The sequence below is a fragment of the Rhinatrema bivittatum genome, chromosome 5 (genome assembly GCF_901001135.1).
Source record: "Rhinatrema bivittatum chromosome 5, aRhiBiv1.1, whole genome shotgun sequence".
NCBI classification, from domain to species: Eukaryota; Metazoa; Chordata; class Amphibia; order Gymnophiona; family Rhinatrematidae; genus Rhinatrema; species Rhinatrema bivittatum.
This window is the reverse complement of record NC_042619.1, coordinates 295,090,633-295,105,760: the sequence shown is the minus strand read 5'-3', so window position 1 is coordinate 295,105,760 and position 15,128 is coordinate 295,090,633. Positions and strand designations below refer to the sequence as shown.

Sequence of the window (15,128 nt, the reverse complement as noted above, 5' to 3'; positions counted from 1 at the left end):
TGAATTTGTAAAACATCTTTTTGGTTTCCCACATTCATTGCCTCTACCTTATTTTCCAAACATTTTAAGTTGTTAAGCACACCCGCCATCATATCCCATAAGGTGTCTAACGTAACCACCTCGGGGCGGTTCAATGGGATAGGGGATGTCCTGTTGGTCAGTTGAGTCCCAAAACCCTCCTGGGGGGACAACATTTCTAATCCTCCTACTGCGCCTTCGACATCCACAGCTTCTTTGTAGTTGCCTACAGAGGCTTCTCCTAATGTCCCATTACCATTCCTCTTCGCAGGTGGTAAACCGGTGTTGGGGCTGAGGGAGGCCTCCTCTGCAAGGCTTGCCAGTCCTCCCTGACTGGCAGGCACACCAGGCTCCTCGGTACCTTCCTTATTTTGACCAGGAGATATCATGAAGCGACTTATATCTGGTAGAATTGGAGAAGGTAGGGGTAGAGGGGGAAAAACCCTCACTTTCCCCTTTCTCTTCGGAGGCATTATTAGAAAGAAAGGAGGAAAACTTTCTCACCAGATTACCCAAGTTGCTTCACTAATGTATTTGTGAAATAATATCCCGCAGATAGTCCGGAGAAGGAAACAAAGTAAGAACAGCAAATGTTTTTTTACCTTATTCTGTCAGCGATGAATCAGGCGAATCCGGCGAACTCCAGGCAAAGCCAGGCAAAGCCTAGCGCGCGCCTCTTAGGCACGAGCGGCTTTGGCTGCGTGCCGCTCACAGCCCGATTTTATGGGGCTTCCTGCTTCCTGTCGCCGGGTCCGCCCTCTGACGTCAGCAGCCACAGCTGGGGATTCTCTGCCGAAACCGCGAACACCTGCCGCAAGTCCCGGGGCTCCTCAACTGCTAGCGGTAGAGTAGCAAGTTCTCCTTCACCTCCTCTGCTCTCTCCGTTCCCTGTTTTTTTAACCAATTACCAATCTACAATAGGACTCTGCTTCCTATCCCATAACTATTTAATTGCCAAGGAGTCTCTCATAAAGGACTTTGTCAGATCCCTCTAAAAATCCAAATATATCCATTGGCTTGCATTTATCTATGTATATTTTGATCTTGTAAAACATCTAATATGTTGGCAAGTGTGTTAATGAGAAGGGACAGATTTAGCAGAAGACATTTCGATGAAGCATGGGAAAGGGTTAATGTATTCCCTTACAAAAGAGGAATACAGTTATGTTGGTTCAGTTAAAGGATGCAGTTGTATGTGAGTTCTCTGGATCTCTCAATAAATTTACTGTGTCAGGCAGCCCTCCCTTTCTTCTAATCTGATAAGAAAGCAAGCTGAAAACTTCAACCTAGAAGATGTGGTAGGCCTGATTGACAAACTGAAGAGTAGTAAATCACCCGGACTGGATGGTATACACCCCAGAGTTCTGAAGGAACTAAAAAATGAAATTTCAGACCTATTAGTAAAAATTTGTAACCTATCATTAAAATCATCCATTGTACCTGAAGACTGGAGGATAGCAAATGTAACCCCAATATTTAAAAAGGGCTCCAGGGGCGATCCGGGAAACTACAGACCGGTTAGCCTGACTTCAGTGCCAGGGAAAATAGTGGAAAGTGTTCTAAACATCAAAATCACAGAACATATAGAAAGACATGGTTTAATGGAACAAAGTCAGCATGGCTTTACCCAGGGCAAGTCTTGCCTCACAAATCTGCTTCACTTTTTTGAAGGAGTTAATAAACATGTGAATAAAGGTGAACCGGTAGATGTAGTATGCTTGGATTTTCAGAAGGCATTTGACAAAGTTCCTCATGAGAGGCTTCTAGGAAAAGTAAAAAGTCATGGGATAGGTGGCAATGTCCTTTCATGGATTGCAAACTGGCTAAAAGACAGGAAACAGAAAGTAGGATTAAATGGACAATTTTCTCAGTGGAAGGGAGTGGACAGTGGAGTGCCTCAGGGATCTGTATTGGGACCCTTACTTTTCAATATATTTATGAATGATCTCGAAAGAAATACGAAGAGTGAGATAATCAAATTTGCAGATGACACAAAATTGTTCAGATGAAATTTAATGTGGATAAGTGCAAGGTGATGCATATAGGAAAAAATAACCCATGCTATAATTACACAATGTTGGGTTCCATATTAGGTGCTACAACCCAAGAAAGAGATCTAGGCGTCATAGTGGATAACACATTGAAATCGTCGGTTCAGTGTGCTGCGGCAGTCAAAAAAGCAAACAGAATGTTGGGAATTATTAGAAAGGGAATGGTGAATAAAACAGAAAATGTCATAATGCCTCTGTATCGCTCCATGGTGAGACCGCACCTTGAATACTGTGTACAATTCTGGTCGCCACATCTCAAAAAAGATATAATTGCGATGGAGAAGGTACAGAGAAGGGCTACCAAAATGATAAGGGGAATGGAACAGCTCCCCTATGAAGAAAGACTAAAGAGGTTAGGACTTTTCAGCTTGGAGAAGAGACGGCTGAGGGGGGATATGATAGAGATTTAAAATTATGAGAGGTCTAGAACAGGTAGATGTGAATCGGTTATTTACTCTTTCGGATAATAGAAAGACTAGGGGGCACTCCATGAAGTTAGCATGGGGCACATTTAAAACTAATCGGAGAAAGTTCTTTTTTACTCAACGCACAATTAAACTCTGGAATTTGTTGCCAGAGGATGTGGTTAGTGCATTTAGTATAGCTGTGTTTAAAAAAGGATTGGATAAGTTCTTGGAGGAGAAGTCCATTACCTGCTATTAAGTTCACTTGGGGGTAGATTTTATAATTTTGTGCGAGCGCGTACTTTTTTTCGCGCACCAGGTGCGAACAAGAGTACGTGGGATTTCAATAGATACGCACGTAGGCGCGCGTATCCATTAAAATCTGGGATCGGTGCGCGCAACGCTGCCGATTTTGGGCAGCCTGCGCGCGCCAAGCCGTGAAGCCTGCCTCCGTTCCCTCCGAGGCCCCTCCGAAATTGGAGCGGCCTCTGAGTGAACTTTCTTTCGCCCTCCCTTCACCTTCCCCTCCCTTCCCCTACCTAACCCACCCCCTTGGCGCTATCTAAACCCCCCCCACCTTTATTGCCGGATTTACGCCTGCCGGAGGCAGACGTAAATTTGCGTGCGCCAGCAGGCTGCTGGCGCGCCATCACCCTACCCAGGGGCTGTTCCGGAGGGTGCAGCCACGCCCCCGGATCGCCCCTGGGCCGAAACCATGCCCGTGGCGCCGCCTCTGAAACGACGCGTCACCCGCACCACGCCCCCGAAACGCCGCGTCATGACCACCATGCCCCCCAGCATGCCCCCCGGCACGCCTCTCCATGCAAGCCCCGGGACTTACGCGCGTCCCAGGGCTTGCGCGTGCTGCCGAGCCTATGCAAAATAGGCTCGGCGCACGCAGGGGGGGTTTGGGGTAGGTTTTCGAGGGGTATGCACGTATCCTACGCGCGTACCCCTTTGAAAATCTACCCCTTAGAGAATAGCCACTGTCATTAGCAACGGTAACATGGAATAGACTTAGGTTTTGGGTACTTGCCAGGTTCTTATGGCCTGGATTGGCCACTGTTGGAAACAGGATGCTGGGCTTGATGGACCCTTGGTCTGACCCAATATGGCACTTTCTTATGTTCTTATGTTCAAGGACACAGACAGAGAAACACAGAATATATTATAATGGGCATCTTGCCATAAATATACAACAGCAGACACACAAATGTAGTTTGATTAGAGAGAGTAAATATAAAGAAATCTATTATTGTGAATGACAGTGACCTAGGCAAAGATGCTGCACATGTGTATAACAAACAAAGCAAATATGGTGATCCCCAAAAGTGTGGCTGAAAGAACAACAAAGAAGCCATTACTGGACATCTTTTTCTCTGATATTTGCTGTCACTGGACAGAAGTTACTGCCCACTAGTTTACTGCTCAAATCGGAAAATATGCATCACGTGCTAGAAGCAGAGTCTATTTAAGTACTGAACAAAGGAGGGGTGGACAAATTTCTTTGCAGCCCACTGATCCCATCATAGGAACTGCAAGATTGAAGATTCCCTGGCTGTCCAGTCCTCACAGAGATCTGCTTGCTGTCATTGCTCAGGAGTCAGAGGATGCTTTCTGAAGGAAGTGACTAGTGAATAGTGTTTGCCTGTACTTTAGCAATTGTGTTCATTATTATTGCTGTTGTTTCTCTCTGTCATGTGCATATTATGTGTGTTATAAATGAGCACCAGAGTTTTATATTTCTTGTTTGGGGAAGTTGTATGTCGCACAGTATATTTTGCATACTTATTTGTTTGCACAGTATATCATATATATATATATTTATTTATCACAATACATATCTCAGATTATTCATACCAGTTTTTTTGCACTTGTGTTTTGTGTGCCCTCTGCTGTTATCAGAAACTCCTCACCCACAGGACCCCCCAATATAGAAAGGTAAGTCTTCCCTTTGCTAACATTTTATTGATTTATATTCCACTTTTTGCAGCCCTTCAAAGTGGATTACATTCCCTAGAGGGCTTATAATCTAAGTTTGTACCTGAGACACTGGAGGGTAAAGTAATTTGCCCAAGGTCACAAGGAGCAACAGCAGGACTCAAACACTGGTCTCCTGATTCATAGCCCACTGCTCTAACCACTAGGCTACTCCTGATTCTTCTTCATTAAACCATTCCTAACTATATGCCAGTAATTTTGTTTTAAAGAATAGCTTCTACCATTTTGCCAAGCACTGACATAACTCCTATGGTATTTAGTTTCCTGGATCATCTTGGAGCCCTTTACTTTTCTACAACTATTTTCTTCCCTATTTTTCTCATTAGGCCTGCTTTTCATTTTTTGAAAAATGCTCTTCTAGTTTTAATTATCCCTTTAACCTCACCGTTAAGCTAATTTGTTTTTAACATTTTTAATGCATGGAATGCATTTTTTCTGGGCATCCAAGATGATATTCCTCTGCACTCAGGTAGACCAATCCACACTGGTATGTTATGCACTCCTATTAGCTTATGGAGACGGAGACAACTGATTCACTGATGTCACTGACATATCTTCCTGCTGTGACATCAGACTGCCAGTATTCTCTGTCTCCAGCAGATGGTGGACATACATCTCCCTAGTGAGGAGAAGAAACAGATTTGAGCTCCTGTGGTGAAACCAGTCTGGTATTCTCACTCAACTGAGTGATTAAGTCTCTGTGCATTGTCAGGTTTAGGCTAAAAAAAAAAAAAGAGGAGAAGGCGGAGCTTGGGGGTGAAGACTTGCACCTTCTTACCCCCCCATAGTCACCGGCCTGGTCATGACTTCAGCCAGTGGAGATCTGTACTCAAGTAAAAAAAAGAAAAAGGAATAAAGGTGGTCTCCCCTTCCCTATTTGGGCCATTTTCCCCCTCAGTACTACTCCCCCCACACCACCAATCAAACTATGGGAGAGCAGAAGGGAAGCGGCGTACTGGTGGTGCTTTTAGTGTTAATGCGGTTGGCAGACGTGCTTCTGAGCTCCCATGCTGCTGTCCCTGTCTATTGCCTGTGTGAGGAAATAACAGACTGCTGCCGCACGTGGTTAGGCTGCGGCTGGGTTTTTCCCATGCACGTGAGTTTGCACAGTAAAGCCATAACTTAAAGAGTTTTGCGCATGGACTAGAATTTCGCACATCAATGCACTGTGCACCTTAGAGAGGCATTTGGCAATGTTTTAGTAGCATACTGGGGACAGGAGGGCCCTTTTGAGACAGATAATGGAGCCGGGAGCTAAAAAGACTAAGAGGCTTCCGATTTGTGTAGCCTGCAATATGAGAGCAGTCCAGCTGTTGTGCTGTCTCTTAACCTATGACTGTATGGCTGGAGGCTGAAGAAGAATTGTACTTCAAGGATTTTACTGCCTTTGGGGCATTCCTCCTGCTAAATGAGGACTCAGAGGGGAGTGCAGGAGGTGATACAGCATCCGGGGGGGGGGGGGGGGGGGGGGGACAGAGGGCACCTTAGTCAGCCCCATGGTCCCAGAGTTGGATTCAGTTTCCTCCTGGATGGAATTTTTCCAAGGTTTGTAAAACTTTTTGAGAGGGCACCCAGTGCTCCCAGCATCCCCCGGGAGAGGAGTCCAGAGGTCACCGCAAGCGATCCAGGGATTGACTTCCACGCCCCAGCTTCCAGAGGCCCCGCAAGGTTTGCAGTAGAGGAGACCGGAAGCGCGCGCCTAACAGCGCATGAATCTCAAATCCCTCCTTTGAATGAGTGATTAATTCAACCGTGGTTTAAGAGGATTGGTAAGTATAGTTTTCAGAAATCTTTGGGCTTATAAACGTTTGGTGAACAGTGAAATTAAGGGATATATTCTTTAGAGTTTGTGTGTGTCTGAAGTAATAAGCAAGCCAGAGACAGTTAATTCTAGTGTCTGTCCTTCCCACCCACTCAACCCCTGATTTTTAGGCACAAGACACTTTCTTATTAAAAATCAATCAGGGTCTTATCTAAAACATAATATTGTACCAGCCCTTATTGAAAGTTTAATTATCCCCTTGTAGGATACTAGCTGATTAATTACTAAATTCACCTGTAAATTTAAAGTACTCTCATTCCAACGCCCTTATTATCCTAAACTTAACTAGGAACTCAATAATACTAAGATGAAGGCAGCAGTCCAGCAGCAAGAGGGGGGCTTTCCAGTCTTTTGCATTGAGTGTCACATGTATGATTTTTTACCCGCCGGTGAGAGATTGTATGTGTGCACTCGGTGCAAAGAGCTCCTGGCTCTCAGGGAACGAGTCCGATCTCTGGAGGCTAGAGTAGCAGACTTGGAAGAGCTGAGGGAGACAGAGAGGTACATTGACGAGACCTTCAGGGACATAGTAGCCAAGTCCCAAATCCATTCTGGCAGCCCCAGTGCTGCCTTGGATCAGAAAGGTCTCCCAGTAGGAGAACATCACCCTGGTGTAGCAGGAAGTGATCCTGTAGCAAGGACCTGCTCTCCAGGTGATGTATTGTCCTCTCGCACTGAGGACAAATCTCCCAGGGCTACTGCCCAGGAGGGAAGGGTTAGGCCGGCCATCATAGTTGGTGATTCAATTATTAGAAATGTAGATAGCAGGGTGGCTGGTGGACGTGAGGACCGCCTGGTAACTTGCCTGCCTGGTGCGAAGGTGGCAGACCTCATGCGTCACCTAGATAGGATTATAGACAGTGCTGGGGAGGAGCCGGATGTCGTGGTACATGTGGGCACCAACGACATAGGAAAATATGGGAGAGAGGTTCTGGAAGCCAAATTTAGGATTTTAGGTAGGAAGCTGAAATCCAGAACCTCCAGGGTGGCATTCTCTGAAATGCTTCCTGTTCCACGTGCAGGTCCCCAAAGGCAGGCAGAGCTCCAGAGTTTCAATGCGTGGATGAGACGATGGTGCAGGGAAGAGGGATTTAGCTTTGTAAGGAACTGGGGGAAACTTTTGGGGAAAGGGGAGACTTTTCCGAAAGGACGGGCTCCACCTTAACCAGAGTGGAACCAAGCTGCTGGCACTAACTTTTTAAAAGGAGATAGAGCAGCTTTTAACTAGAACAAGGGGGAAAGCCGACAGTCACTCAGCAGTGCATGGTTCGGAGAAATGTATCCTTGAAGGATACTAATGAAACAGGAGAGAGGGCATCCCAACAGAGAGGTTCCATCAAAAGCAAACATAGTTCATATGCCTATATGTAAAAAATCACCAAAACTAATGATTACCAAATTCTCCCAAACAACTGAAAAGCAGGTTGTTAAAACAAGCAAAAACCACACTTTGAAATGTCTGTATGCCAATGCCAGAAGTCTAAGAAGTAAGATGGGAGAGTTAGAGTGTTTAGCAGCAAATGATGAGATTGACATAATTGGCATCACAGAGACTTGGTGGAAGGAGGATAACCAATGGGACAGTGCTATATCAGGGTACAAATTATATCGCAATGATAGGGAGGATCAACTTGGTGGGGGTGTGGCACTTTATGTCCGGGAGGGTATAGAGTCCAACAGGATAAAGATCATACAAGAGAGTAAATGCTCAGTAGAATCTATATGGGTAGAAATCCCATGTGTGTTGGGTAAGAGTATAGTGATAGGAGTATACTACCGTCCACCTGGACAAAATGGTCAGACAGATGAAATGCTAAGAGAAATCAGGGAAGCAAACCAATTTGGCAGTGCAATAATGGGAGATTTCAATTACCCCAATATTGACTGGGTAAATGTAACATCAGGACTTGCTAGAGACATAAAGTTCCTGGATGTAATAAATGACTGCTTCATGGAGCAATTGGTTCAGGAACCTACAAGAGAGGGAGCTATTTTAGATTTAATTCTTAGTGGAACGCAAGATTTGATGAAAGAAGAAACGGTGGTGGGGCCACTTGGCAAAAGTGATCATAACATGATCAAATTTAAACTAATTGGAAGGGGGACAATAAGTAAATCTGCAGCTCTAACACTAAATTTTAAAAAGGGAAACTTTGATAAAATGAGGAAAATAGAAAAAAACTGAAAGGTGCAGCTGCAAAGGTTAAAAGTGTTCAACAGGCTTGGACATTGTTTAAAAATACAATCCTAGAGGCGCAGTCCATATGTATTCCGCGCATTAAGAAAGGTGGAAGGAAGGCAAAACGATTACCGTCATGGTTAAAAGGTGAGGTGAAAGAGGCTATTTTAGCCAAAAAAACATCCTTCAAAAATTGGAAGAAGGATCCATCTGAAGAAAATAGGATAAAACATAAGCATTGTCAAGGTAAGTGTAAAACATTGATAAGACAGGCGAAGAGAGAATTTGAAATGAAGTTGGCCATAGAGGCAAAAACTCATAATAAAAACTTTTTTAAATATATCCAAAGTAAGAAACCTGTGAGGGAGTCGGTTGGACCATTAGATGACAGAGGGGTTAAAGGGGCTCTTAGGGAAGATAAGGCCATTGCAGAAAGACTAAATGAATTATTTGCCTCCGTGTTTACTAATGAGGATGTTGGGGAGATACCAGTTCCGGAGATGGTTTTCAGGGGTGATGACTCAGACTAACTGAACGAAATCACTTTGAACCTGGAAGATGTAGTAGGCCAGATTGACAAACTAAAGAGTAGCAAATCACCTGGACCGGATGGTATGCATCCTAGGGTTGTGAAGGAACTAAAAAATGAAATTTCTGATCTATTAGTTAAAATTTGTAACCTATCATTAAATTCATCCATTGTACCTGAAGACTGGAGGGTGACCAATGTAACCCCAATATTTAAAAAAGGCTCCAGGGGCAATCCGGGTAATTATAGACCAGTGAGCCTGACTTCAGCGCCGGGAAAAATAGTGGAAACTATTCTCAAGATCAAAATTGTAGAGCATATAGAAAGACATGATTTAATGGGACACAGTCAACATGGATTTACCCAAGGGAAGTCTTGCCTAAGAAATCTGCTTCATTTTTTTGAAGGGGTTAATAAATATGTGGATAAAGGTGAACCGGTAGATGTAGTGTATTTGGATTTTCAGAAGGCGTTTGACAAAGTCCCTCATGAGAGGCTTCTATGAAAACTAAAAAGTCATGGGATAGGAGGCGATGTCCTTTCGTGGATTACAAACTGGTTAAAAGACAGGAAACAGAGAGTAGGATTAAATGGTCAATATTCTCAGTAGAAAAGGGTAAACAGTGGAGTACCTCAGGGATCTGTATTGGGACCAGTGCTTTTCAATATATATATAAATGATCTGGAAAGGAATACGACGAGTGAGGTTATCAAATTTGCGGATGATACAAAATTATTCAGAGTAGTTAAATCACAGGCAGACTGTGATACATTACAGGAGGACCTTGCAAGACTGGAAGATTGGGCATCCAAATGGCAGAGGAAATTTAATGTGGACAAGTGCAAGGTGTTGCACATAGGGAAAAATAACCCTTGCTGTAGTTACACGATGTTAGATTCCATATTAGGAGCTACCACCCAGGAAAAAGATCTAGGCATCATAGTGGATAATACTTTAAAATTGTCGGCTCAGTGTGCTGCAGCAGTCAAAAAGGCAAATAGAATGTTAGGAATTATTAGGAAGGGAATGGTTAATAGAACGGAAAATGTCATAATGCCTCTGTATCGCTCCATGGTGAGACCGCACCTTGAATACTGTGTACAATTCTGGTCGCCGCATCTCAAAAAAGATATAGTTGCGATGGAGAAGGTACAGAGAAGGGCAATCAAAATGATAAAGGGGATGGAACAGCTCCCCTATGAGGAAAGGCTGAAGAGGTTAGGGCTGTTCAGCTTGGAGAAGAGACGGCTGAGGGGGGATATGATAGAGGTCTTTAAGATCATGAGAGGTCTTGAACGAGTAGATGTGACTCGGTTATTTACACTTTCAAATAATAGAAGGACTAGGGGGCATTCCATGAAGTTAGCAAGTAACACATTTAAGACTAATCGGAGAAAATTCTTTCACTCAACGCACAATAAAGCTCTGGAATTTGTTGCCAGAGAAGGTAGTTAGTGCAGTTAGTGTAGCTGGGTTCAAAAAAGGTTTGGATAAGTTCTTGGAGGAGAAGTCCATTAATGGCTATTAATCAATTATACTTAGGGACTAGCCACTGCTATTAATTGCATCAGTAGCATGGGTTCTTCTTAGTGTTTGGGTAATTGCCAGGTTCTTGTGGCCTGGTTTTTGGACTCTGTTGGAAACAAGGATGCTGGGCTTGATGGACCCTTGGTCTGTCCCAGCATGGCAATTTCTTATGTTCTTATGTGGAGGCTAAGCATCCCCATAAGGAAGGGAAGCTTTTTAGGCCTTCCTACTCAGCGATCAAGTCAGGCAAGGGCTATACAGAGGTAGACCCATTTAAGGTAGAGGAAGAAGTGGATCGTGACCCAATGGATGATTTTGGGGATGATTACTCACTTTTGATTTGGTTCAGTCCATCTGAATCATTACCCATGAAAGCCTTCTCTGGTACGGGTACCTCCCCAACATCCTCTTCAGTAAACACCGAAGCAAAGAAATCATTTAATCTTTACACAATGGCCTTATTTTCTCTAAGTGCCCCTTTAATCCCTCGATCATCTAACAGTCCAACTGACTCCCTCACAGGTTTTCTGCTTCAGATATATTTAAAAACGTTTTTACTGTGAGTTTTTGCCTCTATGGCCAACTTCTTTTCAAATTCTCTCTTAGCCTGTCTTATCAATGTCTTGCATTTAACTTGCCAACGCTTATGTATTATCCTATTTTCTTCTGTTGGATCCTTCTTCCAATTTTTGAATGAAGTGTTACGGCTATGGCTGCTGTGCAACCGCCTCACCACCAGGGGTCCCTCTAGAGCTGGCTCTCCTGACAGGCCCAGTTATCTCCCTTCTCCTCTCTATGTTCTGGGCTTTCCCTAATAACCCTGCCTGACAGTTCCCTCAGTGCTTCGGCATCGAGCTCGCCTGGGCTCCCTGCTCTAGCCTTCCTTGCTTGCTGTGCGTGTGGTCCTTTGACCTTGCTTTGCCTAGCCTTGCCTTGCCTTCGGGCCTTTCTCTTGCCTTGCCTTGCGTGGCCTTCGGCCTTCTGTCTTGCCTTGCCTTGCGTGGCCTTCAGGCCTTCTACCTTGTCTTGTCTTGCCTTACCTTGCGTGGCCTTCGGGCCTTCTACCTTGTCTTGCCTTGTGTGGCCTTCGGGCCTTCTGTCTTGCCTTGCCTTGCGCGGCCTTCGGGCCTTCTGTCTTGCCTTGCCTTGCCTTGCGTGGCCTTCGGGCCTTCTACCTTGTCTTGCCTTGCCTTGCGTGGCCTTCGGGCCTTCTGTCTTGCCTTGCCTTGCGCGGCCTTCGGGCCTTCTGTCTTGCCTTGCCTTGCCTTGCCTTGCGTGGCCTTCGGGCCTTCTACCTTGTCTTGCCTTGCCTTGCCTTGCCTTGCGCGGCCTTCGGGCCTTCTGTCTTGCCTTGCCTTGCCTTGCGCGGCCTTCGGGCCTTCTGTCTTGCCTTGCCTTGCGCGGCCTTGCGCGGCCTTCGGGCCTTCTACCTTGTCTTGTCTTGCCTTGCCTTGTGCAGCCTTCGGGCCTTCTACCTTGTGCTGTGTATGGTCTTCGGACCTTCTGCCCTGCCCTGCCTTGCTTACTGTGCATGCGGTCCTACGGGCCCTCTGCTCTACTGTCTGTGTGTGTTTGGCCTACGGGCTCTCTGCCCTGCTTACTGTGTGTGGCCTACGGGCCTTCTGACCTGCCTTGCCCCGCTTACGGTGTGTGGCCTACGGGCCTTCTGTGTGTGTGTGGCCTACGGGCCTTCTGACCTGCCTTGCCCCGCTTACGGTGTGTGGCCTACGGGTCTTCTGTGTGTGTGTGGCCTACGGGCCTTCTGACCTGCCTTGCCCCGCTTACGGTGTCTGGCCTACGGGCCTTCTGTGTGTGTGTGGCCTACGGGCCTTCTGACCTGCCTTGCTCTGCCTCCTGCCCTGACCCAGCCTGAACCTAGACACTGCTATCTGCCGCCTGCCCTGACCCAGCCTGAACCTAGACACTGCTATCTGCCGCCTGCCCTGACCCAGCCTGAACCTAGACACTGCTATCTGCCGCCTGCCCTGACCCAGCCTAGACCCAGACACTGCTACTTGCTGTCTGCCCTGACCCAGCCGGGACCCAGACACGGTTTCCAGCCATCCCTGTCTCTCTCCACCTGGAGCCACCCTTTTGGGTGGTGTTCACTACCCCTGAACTCAGCCCAAGCGTAACAGTATGCCGAAGCCATCAAATTCCAGGGGAAGAGATATGTCTGTGTGCTTCCGGTGAGTCAACTTTTTTTTCACTATTACAAGATGCCTCCTTCAAAGTTTTATACCTGCAATTCCTGTCAGACCTTGAATTACCTAAGCTATCAGAACTGTCTAGCCTGTCAACTTGCTGGTCAGGAACACTGGTCGTGCAGTAACTGCAATAAGAGAAATGTCTCTGTCTATCAAGAGTGTTTAAACTGTTCTACTCCACAGCCAGGATGGTGGAAATGTTCATGTATTCCGTGCCTTTTGCATCCAGGCGAACCCTGCCCCCGCTGCAAAGCTAACGGGCCATCTGTTTCTCCCAAAAGCTCAGCTAGTTCTACTACCGGGCGTTCAGCTTCTGGCCCAGTTAGCAACATTATTTCATGTAACAGTTTATGGATTAAGCATTCTAGCACTTCATCTCTGGACACTTTGGAAAAAACTTGCTACCAGGAAACAAGTATTAATTCTGAAAATCTTAGAACTCACCGGGTTAAGAAGCCTTCTATAACTTCCACGCTAGAGCCTGCTGCACCACCCCAAGAGGGGTCCAAGTCTGCTGCATCTCCCCGCAAGGGGCCCAAGCCTGCTGCATCACCCCGAGAGGGGCCTGAACCTGTTGCATCATCCCGAGAGGGTTCCGAGCCCGCTGCATCGCTTCGAGTGGAGTCCGAGCCTGCTGCTTCACCCCCGGAGGGGCTCGAACCGGTCCTGCTGCTGGCCCCGGAAGGATCTGAACCGGTCCTACTGACAGATTGTGTCTCTCAGCCGTCTGAAACTGCCGAACCGGTCTTGCTGCCGCCCCCGGAGGGGTCCGAACCGGTCTTGCTGCCGCCCCTGGAGGGGTCTGAACTGGTCCTACTGACAGACTGTGTTTCTCAGCCGTCTGACACTGCCGAACCGGTCTTGCTGCCGCCCCTGGAGGGGTCCGAACCGGTTTTGCTGCTGCCCCTGGAGGGGTCCGAACCGGTCCTGCTGCCGCCCCCCGGAGGGGCTCGAACCGGCTTTGCTGCCGTCCTCGGAGGAGTCCGAACCGGCCCTGCTGTCGTTCCCGGAGGGGTCCGAACCGGTCCTACTGACAGACTTTCTGACTCAGCCATCTGAGTCTACTGAACCGGTCCTGCTGCCGTCCCCGGAGGGGTCCGAACCGGCCCTGCTGCAGTCCCCGGAGGGGTCCGAACCGGGCCTGCCAACAGACTTTGTTACTCAGCCATCTGAGCCTGCTGTACCGATCCAGCTGCCGACTCGGGAGGGGCCCATACTGGTCCTACGGTCGCCGACCCTGGAGGAGTCTGTTCCGGCCCTGATGCCGATCCTGGAGGGGTCCGGACCAGTCCTGCTGTCGTCTCAGGAGGGATTACGGACTATTTCTCTGCCCCAGGTGGGGTTTATGTTCCCCTTGTCACCCCAGGAGGGGTTATGGAAATCTGCACCGCCTCTGCTACCCCAGGAGGGGTCTAACTCTGCCGCCTTGTCCCAGGAGGGGTTATGGACTATGTTGCTGCCCCAGGTTGGGGTTGCGTCTGCCTTATTACTCCAGGAAGGGTTATGGACTGCCTTGCTGCCTCGGGAGGGAGTTGAACCTGCCGCATTGCCCCCGGAGTGGTCTCACGTTATTATTGAGTACCTCCTGCAAAAATGGGATCCAGGAGGAGGGGGAGGCCTTGAGGGGGGGGGGGTACTGTTACGGCTATGGCTGCTGTGCAACCGCCTCACCACCAGGGGTCCCTCTAGAGCTGGCTCTCCTGACAGGCCCAGTCTATCTCCCTTCTCCTCTCTATGTTCTGGGCTTTCCCTTATAACCCTGCCTGACAGTTCCCTCAGTGCTTCGGCATCGAGCTCGCCTGGGCTCCCTGCTCTAGCCTTCCTTGCTTGCTGTGCGTGTGGTCCTTTGACCTTGCTTTGCCTAGCCTTGTCTTGCCTTCGGGCCTTTTCTCTTGCCTTGCCTTGCGTGGCCTTCGGGCCTTCTGTCTTGCCTTGCCTTGCCTTGCGTGGCCTTCGGGCCTTCTACCTTGTCTTGTCTTGCCTTGCCTTGCGTGGCCTTCGGGCCTTCTACCTTGTCTTGCCTTGCGTGGCCTTCGGGCCTTCTGTCTTGCCTTGCCTTGCGCGGCCTTTGGGCCTTCTGTCTTGCCTTGCCTTGCCTTGCGCGGCCTTTGGGCCTTCTGTCTTGCCTTGCCTTGCCTTGCGTGGCCTTCGGGCCTTCTGTCTTGCCTTGCCTTGCGTGGCCTTCGGGCCTTCTACCTTGTCTTGCCTTGCCTTGCACGGCCTTCGGGCCTTCTGTCTTGCCTTGCCTTGCCTTGCGCGGCCTTCGGGCCTTCTGTCTTGCCTTGCCTTGCCTTGCGCGGCCTTCGGGCCTTCTGTCTTGCCTGCCTTGCCTTGCGCGGGCCTTCGGGCCTTCTGTCTTGCCTTGCCTTGCCTTGCCTTGCGCGGCCTT

The 15,128-nt window shown here is 47.9% G+C and overlaps 1 protein-coding gene across 2 annotated transcripts in view; it reads left to right on the top strand.

The window, feature by feature from the left end:
- LOC115092810 (disintegrin and metalloproteinase domain-containing protein 9-like) overlaps positions 1 to 15,128 on the top strand; it is a 606,381-nt gene that overhangs the window by 572,919 nt on the left and 18,334 nt on the right. For both annotated transcript variants that reach the window (XM_029604139.1, XM_029604138.1), the window contains exon 20: positions 4,379 to 4,414. In XM_029604139.1, the coding sequence (XP_029459999.1) occupies positions 4,379 to 4,414 (36 nt within the window). The remainder of the gene's footprint in view (positions 1 to 4,378; positions 4,415 to 15,128) is intronic.